The following is an 18182-nucleotide window of genomic DNA, read 5'->3' as shown; positions in this document are numbered from 1 at the left end:
TTTCTAGAGTAAAAGGGTGTATTAAAAGAAGTTAGCTGCACACAAACCGTCAATAAGTAATATTTATTATTCAAGTGTTTAACACTATTTACTTTCACTAATACATAAGTTCAAGAAAACTGATATAAAACATTTCACGGTTCAATTTTTATGTTTACTTTGAATTACTGAGTTTTTTTTTATATTTTCACAATTACAAAAATAATTATATCACAGAATTCATCTCATCAATGATCTTATTTGATAAGACACAAAATAATCAAAAATTTTGAAGGTTTAACTAAAGAATACAATCAAAAAAGTTTCGTGATATGTAATGGTTCTTCACTTTTGAAAAGTTAGCTGCCAATTTTTAGAATCCATTACATTTTTTACAATTAAAACTAAAAGTAATTTACATAAAATTGGATAATATTAAATACATTTATCTACGTCGAACTACAAATACCTATATACAGATATCAATATAGTTTACATTAAAAACAGTAAATATTACTAAAAGGTTTAGACTAGAAAGTGGCAACTGTTAGTATAGTTGTAAATTTACCGAAATTAATATATTTTTCTAAATAATATATGTTTAAATAAACAAACTAATAATGGTATAATAGTTGTACGTGTCGCATATGGCACAAGAATCTATTCAATTGGAATGTTAATTGCAAAATGCCCTCACAAATTTAAAACGCTGGTTAAAAATTTAAATATCTTAAAATAACCTAGGCAATAATGGTAACGTTTACATGTTTATTATAATTAAATTCAATAAAATAACTCAATAGGGGATCAGAGACCACACCACCAGCCAATTGAGGTACTTTTATGGCCTGTCAACAAAATGCTGTTTCTCATAATTATGTTCTTGCAATATCAAATCAAAATACTTAAACGAAAATTCCAGCTTTTCGCACACAATTTTAAAATCGATGTCTTATTAAATCCTTTGAAAATGTAATCCGATCCCCTATTATATCCAAAAGTATCAATATCTGAGAATAACTTACGCTAAACGGATATGAAAGATAGTGCTGATGTGGGTTGCGTAATATTAAAATACTATATCATCATAATTGCGTTAGTGTCAGGCTAAAGTTTAGTTAATTGGTTAGTTCTTGCCTTTGTGCTCGAGTATGGAGTTGGCGACGTGCTCGAAGACCGAGCGTTTGTAGATGCGCGGCTGGCGCTTGGCCAATGGATGCGGGTAGAACCCGAGAGCCGGCTCATCGTCGAACCAGCTGGAGGTAGGCTGGAATTGCAATTGGTGGTCATCAGCTATTGTAAGTAAGGGCTTATTTCCAAAGGTCTATCGTTTTCAAAAAATGTAAGTTCATAATTTGATTCCCAACGGGTCAACGAGTTCCACGACATAAAAAATTGAAAAGCAGTTTCTTAGGTATATTTTAAAATTTCATAGACGCAGTGGCCAAATAAGAACAATAGAGTCGTGGACTTTTGGGAATAAGACATTGTAAGATCAATATAGAACACACTACTTTAATATGTATAGGTACGAACGAAGGAAGATACGGCAGCATTTAGGCGCTTGTAAAGTTAGTAAGCTAGCCCCCGGACTACTCAACCTTCACTGGTTGGGTTTCATTGGAGGCCAAACTGTAGATCCTGGATAAACAGGATTTGCAGTGGTGTGTACTAAATAGTAGCTTGATCACCAATAGAAACCCAACAAATCCCAGATTGTCATTGAATCCTTATACTCTTGCTACTGTGACCTCCAAATTAAGATGAGCATCAGAAATTAAGTTGACGTCGTTGCCACTTGATATTAATTTATTCCTAAGGTATCCAGAAAATAGTATACACCTCCAACAAACAACCTTCGTCATACTCCTACACACGAAAGCCTTGTGCGGATCTACGTCATTACTTCATTTACCCCGTGCTTTGACGTCATCGAGCTATCACATTGATTACGGGTTCAACATATCGGAAGATAATAATCGACGGCTCGTGAGATCATAAAAATAGCTCTGTTGAAACGAGTCGCATCAATCGATTCAATGCCGTTTATTATTCATTCCGCTACTCGATTAAATCTGCAGTGATGAAACTGTAGCACTTATTTAATCTGATTATACAAGGCTAGCGGTTTATTGGATTTTATTGCCTGTTCGTTCGTTCGTTTCAGCCAAATGACGTCCACTGCTGGACAAAGGCCTCCCCCAAGGTTTTCCACAATGAACGGTCCTGCGCTGCCCGCATCCAGGCTCTTCCCGCGACCTTTACCAGATTTTATTGCCTGTAAATGAACTTAATGAAATATATTGTCTCTTTACTAGCATACCACTGAATCACTGGGTAGGCCAGGATTACGAAACTTGGGTTGATGGTAAAATTAACTCGACCTAACAAAATTAGGAGACATGACCCCACATAAAGTGTAATCAAGCTTAGGTCGAAGAAGAAGACATTCAATATGTATCCTTTACTATGGAGTAGGAACTGAAACACAAGGATTTCTCGTACCTAACTCGTAATTTACAAACATGTAGTTATTACATAATACTTCTCTAGCTTTCGCTCTTCCGGCCATAGCGGGGTAACTTTTTATGGAATTCAGAATGCAGTCATGTAATTATGAGTCTAGATGACAGACAAGTCATAAGTCTGATGACATAAAAACTTGTTAAATTAAAAGAGAGCGGAAATCTCAGGGAGAACCGCGTATTCTCCCAACTGGATAGCAGGTAGCGGTCACCTCCGTATCAGGCTGTGACAGAAGTCGTAACGCAAATTCAGCTACATCTGTCTGATACAATCGCTACGTTAAGCACGTGAGCGGAGGTACTCCTAAGACCGGGTAGTTCTTGAGTGGCAAGAGGTAACCTAATGAGGACCCGGAGTGAAGTGACAATAATAATCACTACTTATTTTACCTTTTGATTGTCTTTTGTCTCACGCGGGACACAAGAGCTTCCTCGTTGNTAAAATCGCGGCACCTATCCCACTGGGGCATGTATCCTGGAATTACCCTATATCATCATAATTGCGTTAGTGTCAGGCTAAAGTTTAGTTAGTTGGTTAGTTCTTGCCTTTGTGCTCGAGTATGGAGTTGGCGACGTGCTCGAAGACCGAGCGTTTGTAGATGCGCGGCTGGCGCTTGGCCAATGGATGCGGGTAGAATCCGAGAGCCGGCTCGTCGTCGAACCAGCTGGAGGTAGGCTGGAATTGCAATTGGTGGTCATCAGCTATTGTAAGTAAGGGCTTATTTCCAAAGGACTATCGTTTTCAAAAAATATAAGTTCATAATTTGATTCCCAACGGGTCAACAAGTTCCACGACATAAAAAATTGAAAAGCAGTTTCTTAGTAGGTATATTTTAAAATTTCATGGACGCAGTGGCAAAAGAAGAACAATAGAGACGTGGACTTTTGGGAATAAGACATTGTAAGATCAATATAGAACACACTACTTTAATATACTTAGGTACGAAGGAAGATACGGCACCATTTAGGCGCTATAAAGCTTGTAAAGTTAGTAAGCTAGCCCCCGGACTACTCAACCTTCACTGGTTGGGTTTCATTGGAGGCCAAACTGTAGATCCTGGATAAACAGGATTTGCAGTGGTGTGTACTAAATAGTAGCTTTATCACCAATAGAAACCCAACAAGTCCCAGATTGTCATTGAATCATTATACTCTTGCTACTGTGACCTCCAAATTAAGATGAGCATCAGAAATTAAGTTGACGTCGTTGCCACTTGATATTAATTTATTCCTAAGGTATCCAGAACAGTGCCGTATTATCCATAAGGCACTTTAGGCCAGTGCCTAGGGGCCCACTATGACCAGGGGCCCAGCACTCCCGATTAAAAAATAAAAATAAAATGTTAACTTCGTCTTATTTTGGTTTACACATTCAATCGTCATATTTCGATATTGTGGAACCTAATTCATTCTCGTAACGTTGGCATTACTGCTTTGGTTTACATGAAAGGTCGACCGTCGACGCCCTTCAGAAGCTAAAAAGCCTCACTGCGGAGGCTAGGGAGAGGGGTGATGGTGTGTTGACTCTATCATTCGATATAGCCAACGCTTTCAATACCATCCCTCGTTTCACCATACTCTAGGCACTTCAACATCACAGAGTGCCTTAGTACCTTCGAGCGCTACTGGCCGATTTCTTACGGGACCGCGAAGTCCTGTATGTTAACAGAGACGGCCAGCTCACGGCGTGGTGTAGCCAGCGGGGTTCCGCAGGGTTCGGTGCTCGGTCCACTCTTGTGGAACCTAGGCTTCAACTGGCTCCCCCGGAGCGTCCTTCTCGCGGGCATGACGGGCCGCCACACAGGACGGACGTCAGTGCTTGCACTAGCTTACACAGTGAACATATACCAGTGTTTTATTTAAGACACCACAAGTGTCATATGCTATGCGGATGCGGATGACACTGGTCACTGCCCGGGGGAAGACATTTAGGGCCGCGGCACGGCTGGTGTCGGCGGGCGGCACATTAGTCGCTCGCAGAATACGACGCCTCGGCCTAAAAGTCGCGCTGGATGCGCGGCCTGCGGCGATGCGGGACCTCGCCAGCGCACCCCTCCCGACGCCCACATCGTTGTTGAGGACGTTAGGATTGACGTCAAAGGCCAGATGAAATATCTGGGCCTCACGCTTGACAGGAGGTGGCATTTCAGCCCGCACTTCAACGGGCTAGCGCCACGCCTCCTCAAGGCAGCCGGCGCACTGAGTTGGCTCCTCCCGAATTTGGGAGGGCCACAAACGAGGTGTCGTCAACTTTATGCCGGCGTTCTGAGGAGCATGGTGCTGTATGAACCACGGCAGAAAGCCGCAAGGACCTACCGCACGGTAGGACACGCTGCGGCGTGCGTCCTCGCTGGTACTCCTCCTTGGGAGCTAGAAGCTGGGGTCTTGTCTGTCATAATAATTATCTATCACTGGATGGCAGACCAGAAGGCGCGTGGAAAGCGCCCGGCGCCGTCAGGCAGGAAGAGCGTGAGATTATGATCGACCGCTGGAAGGAAGACATGACTCGCGCGCAGTTTGGCCGTCGCACTCTGGACGCCATTGGTCCTATTATGGACCAAAGTCAAAGTCAAAGTCAAAATTTCTTTATTTGTTTGGACTAATAAATAGTTCTTACAAATCGTCATTTTGCTCTTAAGGAGCCTCTACATGTCTCATAATCTTTTTACCCTACCAGCGCTTCGAGACCAACATTTGGCAAGTGCTGAGAAGAAGCGCCGCAACAAACTCAGTCACCACTGTCTGCCGGTTAATATAAATAAATAGAAATAGTAGTAGTAGGTACATTCGATTCAGGAGCAGTTCACTGAATTTACCATGCATTCTTGTATGGTGTATCTTATAAGAATGGGTATACAAGATTGCGTGGTATATTAAACAAGGTAGTGACGTGCTAATTTCTAGACTTACATATTAAGATACTAGTAGAAATGACTCGCATACATAAATTTGAATAACTTGGATTGACCAGTCCCCGAAAGCAGCGCCTGTTCACAGACATGACGAGTGAACCAGCCATCGCTTCACTCGACCATATTAGAGGGAATGTAACGACCCGCCTCACTACGCCACCACCCCAGAGACATTTTAGTGAGAATGACAATTCCAAGTTATCTCTTTAAAAAAGAACTAATAATAAAGCTAAGTAACAGTCCAGATTGAGAAGCATGACACTATAACATTTGAGAAATTATTATTAGTTTATACATTACTTTTCATTTTAATTCTTTTTAGTGCGAGCATGAGAGGACCATAATCCTACTCCCAGGAAGACTTATCATTAAGAAAATCTCGAGTTGTATAATAGGCTTTTTTAAGCATGTGATCTTTAACTATATCTTTAAATTTATTATACGGTAGCTCTTTATATTTATCAGGGACTTTGTTATAAAAATGGATACCTTGTCCCATAAAAGTAGCAAACACTTTATTAAGTCTAAAAGGTTGGAATGACCGCACGGGTTCCTCACGTTCCGTCTGGCGAAGGTGCTGACCGGGCATGGCTGCTTCGGTTCGTACCTGCATAGGATCGGGCGAGAGGAATCCCCGCTGTGCTACAAATGCGGCGCGGCCGATGACACGGTGCAGCACACCCTCGCGGTCTGCACAGGCTGGGAGGAGCAGCGCCGTGTCCTCACTGCGGTCGTGGGCTGGGATCTTTCGCTTCCGAGTCTGGTCAACGCCATGCTGGGAAGTGAAGGATGCTGGATGGCGGTCGCCTTTTTTTGCGAAGAGGTCATCCTTCAGAAGGAGGCAGCGGAGCGCGAGCGGGAGAACGATCCTCTCGCCTCATCGCATCGCAGGCGGAGAAGGGGGTGAAGAAGGCGGTTGTACGACCGTTCTACTCAGCCCCCAGGTGGAGGCCAGCAGGCCGGAGGTACGGGGGCACCCTTGTCACCTCCGTCTGACGGGAATGGCTTGGCGTTTCAGGCCATTCCCTCCGGACCCCCACAAGGGGGCGTGTAGGGTCCGCCTTGTAGGCGAGCTGTCGCCGGTGGTGTCGCGGAAGTCTAAGGCTACGGCCGGATACTCGCGACACCCCCACTTGGGCGATGATGGAACGCCGCGGAGGTTTTAGTGGGTATACCCCGTCCTTTTCAGGACAGAGCAGCGCCCTTTTTAGGGCGCCGGGAGTCCCACACAGCACCCTGTCCCCCAGCAGTGGTGACGGTGCGCAAAGCATTTCCTCCGCGACAAAAAAAGGGGGGCCCGAAACGAGCTGTGCCTAGGGGCCCTGAGATGGTTAATCCGGCCCTGATCCAGAAAATAGTATAATACACCTCCAACAAACAACCTTCGTCATACTCCTACACACGAAAGCCTTGTGCGGATCTACGTCATTACTTCATTTACCCCGTGCTTTGACGTCATCGAGCTATCACATTGATTACGGGTTCAACATATCGGAAGATAATCGACGGCTCGTGAGATCATAAATATAGCTCTGTTGAAACGAGTCGCATCAATCGATTCAATGCCGTTTATTATTCATTCCGCTACTCGATTAAATCTGCAGTGATGAAACTGTAGCACTTATTTAATCTGATTAGGCAAGGCTAGCGGTTTATTGGATTTTATTGCCTTCAAATGAACTTAATGAAATTTGTCTCTTTACTAGCATGTACCACTGAATCACTGGGTAGGCCAGGATTACGAAACTTGGGTTGATGGTAAAATTAACTCGACCTCCCAAAATTAGGAGGCATGACCCCAGATAAAGTGTAATCAAGTTTAGGTCGAAGAAGAAGAAATGCAATCTATCCTTTACTATGGAGTAGGAACTGAATACAAGGATATCTCGTAACTTAAAAATATGTAGTTATTACATAATTCTTCTCTAGCTTTCGCACATCCAGCCATCAGGGTAACTTTTTATGGAATTCAGAATGCAGTCATGTAAGCCTAGATGAATGACAGACAAGTCATAAGTCTGATGACATAAAAACTTGTTAGTAGAAGCTCTCATTTTATTAAATTAAAAGAGAGCGGAAATCTCAGGGAGAAGACGCGGAAGCAACTGGATTAGGTAGCGTTCACCTCCGTATCAGACTGTGACAGAAGTCACTACGCAAATTCAGCTACATCTGTCTGATACAATCGCTACTTAAGCACGTGAGTGGAGGACCGGGTAGTACTTAGTTATCTTGAGTAGCAAGCGGTCACCTCCTGATGACCCGGAGTAAAGTGACAATCATAGTCACTATGTCCACCTGTTGATTGTCTTTTATCTCACGCGGGACACCGGGAAGTAGTTCGGGTGGCTCGCCGTCACCTCGTAGAGGCCGGGGTCAGGAGGCGACAGCAGTCACAGTACACCTGCTGATAGTCTATGGTCACCAGCTCACCTCGAGCCTGAAGTTGAGCACGTGAGCTGAGGTCTGCTTCTCGGGCACCGGGAAGTAGTTCGGGTGGCTCGCCGTCACCTCGTAGAGGCCGGGGTCAGGAGGCGACAGCAGTCACAGTACACCTGCTGATAGTCTATGGTCACCAGCTCACCTCGAGCCTGAAGTTGAGCACGTGAGCTGAGGTCTGCTTCTCGGGCACCGGGAAGTAGTTCGGGTGGCTCGCCGTCACCTCGTAGAGGCCGGGGTCAGGAGGCGACAGCAGTCACAGTACACCTGCGGATAGTCTATGGTCATCAGCTCACCTCGAGCCTGAAGTTGAGCACGTGCACGGAGGTCTGCTGCTCGGGCACGGTGACCACGCGCGACACCGGGAAGTAGTTGGGGTGGCTCGCCATCACCTCGTAGTACACCTGCTGATAGTCTATGGTCACCAGCTCACCTCGAGCCTGAAGTTGAGCACGTGAGCTGAGGTCTGCTTCTCGGGCACCGGGAAGTAGTTCGGGTGGCTCGCCGTCACCTCGTAGAGGCCGGGGTCAGGAGGCGACAGCAGTCACAGTACACCTGCGGATAGTCTATGGTCATCAGCTCACCTCGAGCCTGAAGTTGAGCACGTGCACGGAGGTCTGCTGCTCGGGCACGCTGCCCACGCGCGACCACCGGGAAGTAGTTGGGGTGGCTCGCCATCACCTCGTAGTGGCCGAGTCAGGAGCGACAGCAGTCACAGTACACCTGCTGATAGTCTATGGTCACCAGCTCACCTCCAGCCTGAAGTTGAGCACGTGAGCTGAGGTCTGCTGCTCGGGCACGGTGACCACGCGCGACACCGGGAAGTAGTTGGGGTGGCTCGCCGTCACCTCGTAGTGGCCCGGAGTCAGGAGGCGGTAGTAGTCTCCGTAAACACCTGATTATTAATAGGTTAGGTACCTTAGTATTTAGCAAAATCAAAATTTAAATAATAATTTAGACTGTAATCTGCATAACTTGTAATGTGACGTGACGGGTATTTACTTGTAACAAACTCGCATGACATAGCTGCTGAATTATTAAACTCAGCTGTGGGTCTGCCTGCGGTCTACTCATCTCACAACCAAAGTTTATATTATTGGAATCGTTAAAAGCTTATTTAGACTGTCACAATCACAAGTAGCGTCTAACGGTCAACTAAGATAAAGCACTCAATTAAAATGTTCAACGAGAAATAAGGAAGTGCTTAGTTAATCCGAGACCCGTAACTATGCATTCATATCATGCACAATGAGCTGTGACTGTGAGTTTACATTGCACTACCATACCACTCGTAGTCCGTTGAAAAACAATTTTATTATATCAGTTTGCAGTATGCCATTATAATATTCATGAAATAATAAAGGTGATCTAGTAATTAATATTACAAACCTGTTGTCACATCGTGTCGGATCGGTCGAGGCACCGGTCCGGTAATGTTCACCACGGATATGATGGCATTCTGTATAAAACCGGTGTCGTCGCTGACAATTCCCTTGACACCGATATGGGCTTTCCACAGGTAAGTCAGTAACGCCTCGCGGTTCCTCTCCCATTCCCTCGCCAAGTCCTTCGCGTGCGGATATTTTTCGCATCCCAACTCCAGAGTAACCTCAAACGCATTCGTAGCCAGGTAATTGAAATCTTGCATTCCTAAAACGAAACTTACGTTTAAGAAGTACAAATGCTACAAATAGGAAGGCATTTACTATGACACAAAAACAGTTGTAACAATCCACTTGACAAACAAAGCAAAAAAAATTAGCTATGCTAAACCAGTTCGCGTCTCATGGCCACTACAACTCTCAAGTTAAATTGTAGGTAAATGCCAATGTACGCTTCTACAATAAGAAGTAATCTATAATAACAATCTTCCTGGTTTTGACTTCCTGCTGTTAAAGCATTAAACTTTTAAAATAAATATGATACGAACTCAAAGGAGTAAAAAGCTTTCTATTATACATAATTTAACTCGCTATACAATGTAACATAATTATACATAGGTACATAATATTAATTACGCCGCGTGACCGAGATCTAAATTATTGACGGTCATATTTGTTTGCATTAATGATCGCCTGTTTACATTACTAACACGCGTACATGAAACAACTCGGTATTCCTGTGACATTCTACGAAGTACGATTATCCAACGTAGAACACTTGTTGTCGACAGTAAGTCGCACACTTAGTGCAATAACGTCAGAAGTGCAAAAAACACACTTGGTGGAATAACGTCAGAAGTGCAAAAACACACTTGGTAAAATAACGACAGAAGTGCAAAAAACACTTGATGCATTATTGCACCAACGTATTGATTGACGTTACCGTCAGAAATGCAAAAAATGCACTTCTGACGTTATTGCACTATTGTGAGCGAAGTCATAATAAAATAACATTAATATACCACGAGTGCCGTGGTCTGTTTATTAGAATTAGTTCATTGATAATGTCAAACACCATCTGTACTGAATCGTAGGTGTGCATTTGAAATGAGATTAGGTAATTTTACGAGTAGTATCTGGGCCGAGACATCAAACGCAGCACTTTAGTGAATGTAAATCGCAAACAAACTAGATTATAAAAGTAAACTGAGGTGAAAATTTATGAAGATAAGACCTACAAAGAGAAAAGATTCCTATTTATTAATAACCTAGCCCCTTTCTGATTCATTGTCAGACGCGCTCTCTGTTCCAATATACATATTGCGTTGAATATCTAACTCTTACTTCTATTAAGTACTTATGAGTACTGAGAGTACAGTATAACCATCTAAGGGAAATGATATACAAATCAGGACAGAAGAAGATAACTCTTCTTTGCCTGGCCCATTCCCATTTTATTTAGGATCTGCCCTATGTATCATGCGTCTCCAGGCGGCTCGATTCTGGGTAGTCTAGCTGTTGACATGAAACACACAACATTGAACAGAAGAATATACCTAAATAAAGTATATTGTCTCACTTACCTCCTTTCAAGCTGTACCAAGCTGCTCCATTGGTAACGCCTCCTTGCTTCCCGAAGTTGTAAGAGCCAGATTCGTCGGCGATGTTGGTGCGACAACCGCGGCGGGTGGCCGAAGCCATGTCGGCGTGGGCTGAAGCGTACGCTGCGGCTATTTCCCTAATAATATTATACAAATTGTTAATGGCTACTTTGAGCAAATTGAGCGATTTGAACAAGATAGAAAACGAAAAAAAAGATGTAAGAAATAGCTAAACTACTTAATACAATTTATCATAATTATTAACATAACATTTGGCTGATGATGCTAATCATTCTTAGTCACGACGCAGCCTAAAACAATTTAGCTCTGTACAAGCAAGGACGAAACATGTCGTTTGAAACAGATATAATACGTTCATACAATCCCCCAGGACATTGCCGCAGAATAAAATGGACAAACAAGAACAAGACACATCATTAGTTGTTTGCGACAAAACTCAAATGAATTTTACGGCAGATTCGGTAACTGAATCCTCAATCACCAATACCTACCTCACAAACAAAACGTGCAGCTATAAGATAATGGTAATACCTAAACGTATCATCGTCAGGACTCGCAGAGTATTCAGAGTCAGGAGCCCCGCTCCTGCTCTCATCATAGGGGTAGTTGGCCACCAGGTCGCCGCCATGCATCGCCGCGCTCAGAACGAAGGGCACCGACATGATCCATCGCATCACAGCGCGGGTTTCGGGCTCCAACTAAAATGTTCCACCATGCTTTGAAAAACAATTGACATCCAACATCTTTCGCGTTGATGGATGCGCAAACTTATAAGCTAAAACAATTGACAGTAGTCGGTTTTACTAAAGTGTTCCACCATGCTTCAAAAACAATCGACAGTCTTTCTGTTCCGGCTCATAATAATTCACCTACACACAGTTTGGTTGTGGTGCTTCATAAAGAGACATTTTGCGTTGATTGGATACTTACGTAAAATTTTTATTGCCATTTTAATTGCGGTATTTTATCAAATATGTACCATTAAAAATAAATCGGAAATAAATAAAAATAGCGTTCTTTCCTTGTTTAACTTTTAATTAAGTAGAAGTAGGTAAGTACATAGAAGTTTATGATTCTAATAAAGAATAATTTGTTCCCGTAACTAAACTGAACTGTAACTGAAATCAAAACGAATAGATTGTTTGATTTAATTAAAAATATTTTTCTTAGATTAAACTTTATGACATGAATTTAGCATCGCATTTTAATCAAAAATGTAAAGCGCTAAACCTATAACGCCCTATCCATAACGCTTGACTCACCCCAACTGTTATGAATAAAGTGCAAAATGCATATTATGGTATCTCTTCCTGTACTCAATGCGCATTTATGCAAACGCAGGAAACGTTGACCCTGTCCCTAACACACGATAATTGATAATGGTGACAATTCATTATGAAAGAAGAGTACTTAATTAGTTTACTTACCGGCGCGACCAGTCGGGTCACATCTTTTAACAGATGGTTGTTATGGTTAATGCCCTGGCGCTCGAACTCAAACGTTATGGTGTCTAAGTCCGGGAAGTTTCTATTCAAGTCCACGGAATGGTTATTGTTACGCCCAATCAAGTAATCTCGTCCACCCTAAAAACAAACAGTATAGCTCATTCAAACTTTTTGAAACTTCTCCCCCACCCCAACTTAGTAGTACGTCATTATCGTCATAAGTATTTGAATCTGCGATTTCAAATTTATTATGTAAATTCACGGAATAAATACTAGATTAAAACTTATGAGAGCGGTTGAGGCTCATCAAGTAAGCACTTTAGCTTTTCATTATTTTAATCTAGTTTTGCACACCAATAATTGTATTTCCTACACACACAGATTACGTGAATACTTTTATATTATAGCATGTATATCAATGTAACAAACATTTTCATTCATAGGCAGAATAACATTGGAAAGGACTGGAAAATTTCTATTAAACTAATAAATAACTTCAGGTCATTACGAAACTTACGAAAACAAAAAAAATTACTAAACTTACGGTATCAGTAGACAGTTGCCAACCATCTGGGTTCATAGACGGTAACAAGTGAATACGGGTGCTGTGAATCAGTGCTCTGATGCGGCGGTCATTCTTCAGGTATTGATCACAGAGGTGATGAGCAAGACCCAAGAGCAATTCCCGACCAAGAACTTCATTGCCATGAATATTACCAACATATTTTACTTCGGGTTTGTCTACAAAAGATTAAATAAATGTGCGAGAATTACTTTTTATATTTGCATACGTAAAATAATTGGAGGTAGCTCAAAAAAACTTACAAGGCTGGTGGAATCCGGGTGTATCAGAGAACTCGATAACATAAAGAGGAACATTGCAGACCGATGGTTCAGTCAGAGCATAAACTCTAGTTATGTTAGGGCATTTATCGTGAACTTCTTCCAAAATCAATGGTAATTCCTCATTATTATGGTGTTTCCAAACAAATTCAGCTGACACTGTTAAAGCAAACACTAAGCACAGGAACGGATAGATCGTCATGGTTATTTTTTAGGTAAAATTATTTGAAAGTTTAATCAAATTAACATCACTGACGTAGTGCTAAGCCACTGCTACCCCAACACGACACGAGACACACTGTCGCTCGTGCGAAGTATCGATCGATTTTCCCGCCCGCGGACAGCAGTCAACGCGACCCTCCTCTGTCCTCTCTCCGCCAATCGTCGACGTCATTCATACCATAGACAAGGTGCGTTTTGTTCGTGCAAGTAAAACGTTCGAGTAATAAAAAATATAGCTCATTTTTAATTTCATTTTAATTAAAGAAGATTAGTTTTGTATTTATTTATTAACTTTATCAAATAAATCATTTCAGTTTGCGTACTTACGAAAAACACTGTCAATGACGATAGGTAAAGGTTATAAAACCGATCACAGATGGCGCTGTAGGAAATCTACGGTGATGTGGAAATAACTTTAGCCGTACCTACATCTACACATCCTACTTAGTTACTTACATTATTGGTTAAATCTATACAAACCAAAAATATTTGAATTTGTTCCTATTTTAGAAATGTTTTAATCCTTTCAATGTAGGTAGGTAAGTACCTAAAATGTAATGTTAAAAGTAAATACCTACTCTTGATTGCACGTCAAGTTCGAAATATAGACACAATTTAGGCGGTCTTATAACTAGGAAGCGATATCTTCTCTTCCAGATAACCCCAGGTAAGGACTGTTGTTTAACGTTTATTTTAAAAAGAATTGAATTAGTAAGAAGCGATTTATTGTATATCTTGTTTGATAAACTAGATGAGAATCAAGCATACGTCATAATAAAACACGTCTTATACCAGTGTTACTTCTTTATTAGCGATAAAACATTATTAATGCACTACTTTTCTAACTTTCTAGTCTAAAAACTGCAAAGAACACTACGAAAAGTTGAATTATTTTCAACCGACTTCAAAAAAGGAGGAGGTTCTCAATTCGACCCGTATGTTTTTATCAACAACATTTATAAACGCGTTTTTTGTGTTTATGGATTATTTCCAAAATAAATAACATCGTAGAAATTATCACTCCAATAATGTATATGATGAAAACTCCCTGAAAAGTAATAATGTTATTAGTGGCTTTGTCTACTAAAGCAGCACATAGCACTGTTTCAGATTTTAGATAGTTTTAAACACTTTTTCATTCTCTGTCAAAATAGTTTTGAGTGTTGCCAACAACAAATACCTATAAGAGTAGGCGCACACCTTTGATTTTTCGTCGGCCGATAGTTTAGTCGGGCAGATGATCAGTATGGTCATGTATGGGAGTGCGCACACTACGCCGATTCGATTTGGCCAATTCTTCATACAAATTAAAATCGGGCACAACTATCGGCCAACTAAAATCAACGGTGTGCGCCTACTCTAATACTTGGGTTACAAAGGACATCATCCATTTTGGTCCAAAATCAAAAGTGCCGGCCAAAAAATAAAAGTGCTGTATTCTGATAGAATACGTCCGCCTTAGCATTTATTACTATGGCACCAAAGCTGTAGCACCACTGTGCATCGTAGTATTTGAGTTCTAAAAATATATGAAACGACTGACTTTGATCTCAAATACTACGACGCACAGTGGTGCTACAGCTTTGGTGTCATAGTAACAAATGCTAAGGCGGACGTATTCTGTCAGAATACAGCACTTTTTTTTTATTGGCCGACATTTTTGATTTTGAACAAAAAATGTATGAATCGTCGATGAATTTTAGATCTCAAATACTCGACGCATAGTGGTGCTACAGCTTTGGTGCCATAGTAACAAATGCTAAGGCGGACGTATTCTGTCTGAACACAGCACTTTTTATTTTATTGGCCGACACTTTTGATTTTGAACAAAAAATGTATGAATAATCGATGACTTTTAGATCTCAAATACTCGACGCACAGTGGAGCTACGGCTTTGGTGCCATAGTAACAAATGCTAAGGCAGACGTATTCTGTCAGAATACAGCACTTTTTTTTGTTGGCCGGCACTTTTGATTTTGGACCAAAAATATATGAAACGTGGATGATGTCCTTTTCTGTTTTTAAACAAAAAAAAACAAAGTTTATTTGGAGCTGGAACTTCCAGTGTATCAGAACTCTACCAAACCGTTTTTGAAATGAAGAAAATAAATAGCATAAGAACACAAATTACCACAACATGGCGGAGTTTAAGCGGCTCGACATTATCCACATCCTTGTGAAATCGTGACAGTCGCACTTCAAGTTGTACTTCATAGTTTAGGTATTTTAGTGCGACCTGAAAATCGTGTTATGTAGAGTCATACATAAATAATACCTAATATTTATAAACAGAGTGATTGTAATAATGACGATCATTTCAGTCTTAGAGGAAAAAATATCGATACAGTAAGCGATAAAAGGCTTCACAAAGTCCTTGCTAATAGCCTTTCCTTATTGCTGAAGGTCACATGAAATGAAACATAAACTACGATTTTTATAGAAATACTAGCTGACCCGGCGAACTCTGTTCCGCCTTTATAAATAAACCATTGCAATTTTTCCTCATTTGCTCACCGATTAGACCTACCCAGGACTAGGTACGACAAACATTTTAAAACCAAAATCAGCTCAATCGGCCCCGCCTTTCTCGAGTTTTAATCAGACTAACGAACAGCAATTAATTTTTATTTATATAGAAAATTAGTAGGCATCATCATCATCATTTCAGCCATAGGACGTCCACTGCTGAACATAGAAATATAATTGTTACTACATTATTAAGCATTTGATAGTAAAAGGGCTATTCTAGTTCAATGGAGTCTTTAGTATCACTGCGACCGGTATCGATCTATGTATTTCGTAGTATGAACAGGAAAGCTATGGTTTTCTACCTGCGTTTCCCAGGCTAACATCAATCCAGACTCATGCAACCGTCCAATAAGCTTGCTGACTTTCTGTGTGTAAGGCGAACTCTTGCGCATCATCACCACACATTGCTCGTAGTAAAAGTCCTCCTGCATCAGCGTCAGACCGAGCATAGCGTCCTTTGTTATGTAATCTCCTACTGCGAAATATCCTGAAAAATACGCCGTTCCAATGACAAAAATCAGTCAAACCCCATACAAAAAACACCGGTTCGTATCGTTATGGTCGCGGTTAAAGTCAGGTGGTGCAACTCAGCCTTACGAACCTGCTGGTAATCGTTCCACCGAAAAAGCCATACTCCTCTGCATACTTTTTATTTTCATATCTTCGGCCGACGACACTCGGAATAGACTTACTAGCTGCTTTACTAATGGCTGAAAATAGTAATAATATCCAATTTCCACATTTTTTATCTAGTTAAATGATTATAATTATTCTTAATTATTATGGATCATAGATCAACTTTTCGCTCACCTCAGGCGACAGAGTCAGTGAAAACACCCAAGCATCATGGGTAGCTCCCCATTCCATCCCTCTGTCTACTATATCCTGGACGGTGTCTATGGACTTTTCATATTTAGGCACAGTAAATACTGAAGCCAGGCCGCCTCCGTATGCATTGTCGAGGACCAACCCAGTCAATAGCATCCAACCGGTGATGCTACGAACACGCCATGTGGCGCCTACATCAGCCTGAGACTAAGAACAATATTAATTTTAGTATTTCTAAAAGATTTTCGGAATCTTGCAAGTATATGTCAAATAATGTGATGCCGAATCGCCTAGCTATGCACTAATGTATTACGTACACCGAAACCTGTTTATGATTACAGGGAGATTAAAGAGTCGTTTTCAGTTCCATTATATTGCTCGTATCTTTATTCGTGGATACTAATTATGTACTATATTTGTATTTTTATAAAAATTTGGACTTTAAGTTATTCATGGGTATTTATTGTGACGACTTAATGGAAAAAATAATGGAATATTAATCAATTTAGGTTGCGCTTCTATTCTGAGATCCTTTATCGCCATTAACCGTTATAGTCGCAGCCTTACGTATTTGTGTGCACTGTACTCACTATATTTGACTTTGATAGTATCGATATTCTATGAACCTATGTTCAAACATTTGTTAATGGAAATTCAATGAAACACAGATTTTGTTAACTTTGAACAATATAAACTGAACTGATTCTAATTTATTATCTACTAGCGGCCGCCCGCGACTTCGTAGGTACTCGTGGATCCCGATTTACCCCCTTAGAGGAAGAGTTTCGTAAAATCCTTTCTTAGCGGATGCCTACGTGGGTGAATATCAACAAACTCGTTTTTTGCCTAATTCCGGTGGCGAATTTTAATTTCCACTTTCCAAAACTTTTTTGTGGCAGAAATAATAGTAAATAACTTGTATTATTCAATGATATGGTAGAGATCAAAATATTATTAATACTTCTCGAGATATGTCAATTTGAAATTATCAAGAGCCACCGAAATTGTATTTGAGCCACCGGAATTAAGAACCAATCCAACGAAATTTATTTATACAGCGGACTTCGGAATGTTACGGATGATTGTCTCAAATTACTTATTTATTTGTAATCAATTAAGTATTATTATCCAGTAAAGATGTTTATAATTAAAAACAATATTCAGGCCTGTGTTGTGACCCTAAAAAAGCATCAAATCTTCCCACGTGAGTCGTAATAGCCGACTAAGGAATCAAAATACTGGAGGGTGGGCTGCAGCATCTTTCCGGGTATTATACTACCATACTGGAACTACCAACCAGCCTGTTAAGCATGGTGATAACGGCAAAATCCCTCCATAGAGAACAAATCCAAAACTTTCTGGCTCTAGCCGCCAACAGCCCCGTTATTCTAGAGTCATCACAAAGACATCATACATGACCCTCNTATTTCTATTTCACTTTCTTCACCCAGGTGAA

At 41.1% G+C, this 18182-nt stretch overlaps 2 protein-coding genes across 6 annotated transcripts; both read right to left on the bottom strand.

Annotated features, from left to right (window-relative positions):
* Positions 1-158: 158 nt before the first annotated feature.
* LOC114362897 (carboxypeptidase E) lies at positions 159-13516 on the bottom strand. Of its 4 annotated transcripts, XM_028318476.1 has the most exons (10): positions 13130-13516; positions 12849-13045; positions 12287-12442; positions 11391-11557; positions 10821-10975; positions 9245-9505; positions 8704-8750; positions 8152-8247; positions 2995-3180; positions 159-1060 (listed from the first exon to the last, which is right to left on the bottom strand). In XM_028318476.1, the coding sequence occupies exons 1-9, from the start codon at positions 13347-13349 to the stop codon at positions 3040-3042; spliced, it is 1440 nt and encodes a 479-aa protein (XP_028174277.1). In that variant the 5' UTR covers positions 13350-13516; the 3' UTR covers positions 159-1060; positions 2995-3039. The 4 variants fall into 4 exon arrangements, with proteins under 4 accessions (XP_028174277.1, XP_028174276.1, XP_028174275.1 ...); XM_028318475.1 differs by lacking the exon at positions 8152-8247 and having other exon boundaries at positions 159-1092; positions 3027-3180; positions 8608-8750; positions 13130-13514; XM_028318474.1 differs by lacking the exon at positions 8152-8247 and having other exon boundaries at positions 8608-8750; positions 13130-13513.
* Positions 13517-14158: 642 nt separating this feature from the next.
* On the bottom strand, positions 14159-16933 carry LOC114362898 (probable glutamate receptor; the record flags this gene model as incomplete). Of its 2 annotated transcripts, XM_028318478.1 has the most annotated exon segments (6): positions 14159-14264; positions 14315-14417; positions 15501-15605; positions 16201-16385; positions 16500-16608; positions 16709-16933. In XM_028318478.1, coding segments are annotated over 5 exon segments (726 nt in total), but the record flags the coding sequence as incomplete, so codon positions are not given.
* Between the last annotated feature and the right edge of the window lie 1249 nt (positions 16934-18182).

Source organism: Ostrinia furnacalis, unplaced genomic scaffold (genome assembly GCF_004193835.3).
Source record: "Ostrinia furnacalis isolate ACB-3 unplaced genomic scaffold, ASM419383v2 OfSCF6912, whole genome shotgun sequence".
In the NCBI taxonomy this organism is placed as follows: Eukaryota; Metazoa; Arthropoda; class Insecta; order Lepidoptera; family Crambidae; genus Ostrinia; species Ostrinia furnacalis.
This window is presented reverse-complemented; position numbering and strand designations above follow the sequence as displayed.

Bases quoted from the DNA above. Each gene is read 5' to 3' on its own strand.
- LOC114362897 (XM_028318476.1), bottom strand. From the start codon at position 13,349: ATGACGATCTATCCGTTCCTGTGCTTAGTGTTTGCTTTAACAGTGTCA. The intron at 11,558-12,286 runs GTAAGTAAACTA...GGAACATTTTAG, and splicing joins TGACCCGACTGGTCGCGCCG to TTGGAGCCCGAAACCCGCGC. The intron at 10,976-11,390 runs GTATTACCATTA...TAATATTATTAG, and splicing joins CCTGACGATGATACGTTTAG to GGAAATAGCCGCAGCGTACG.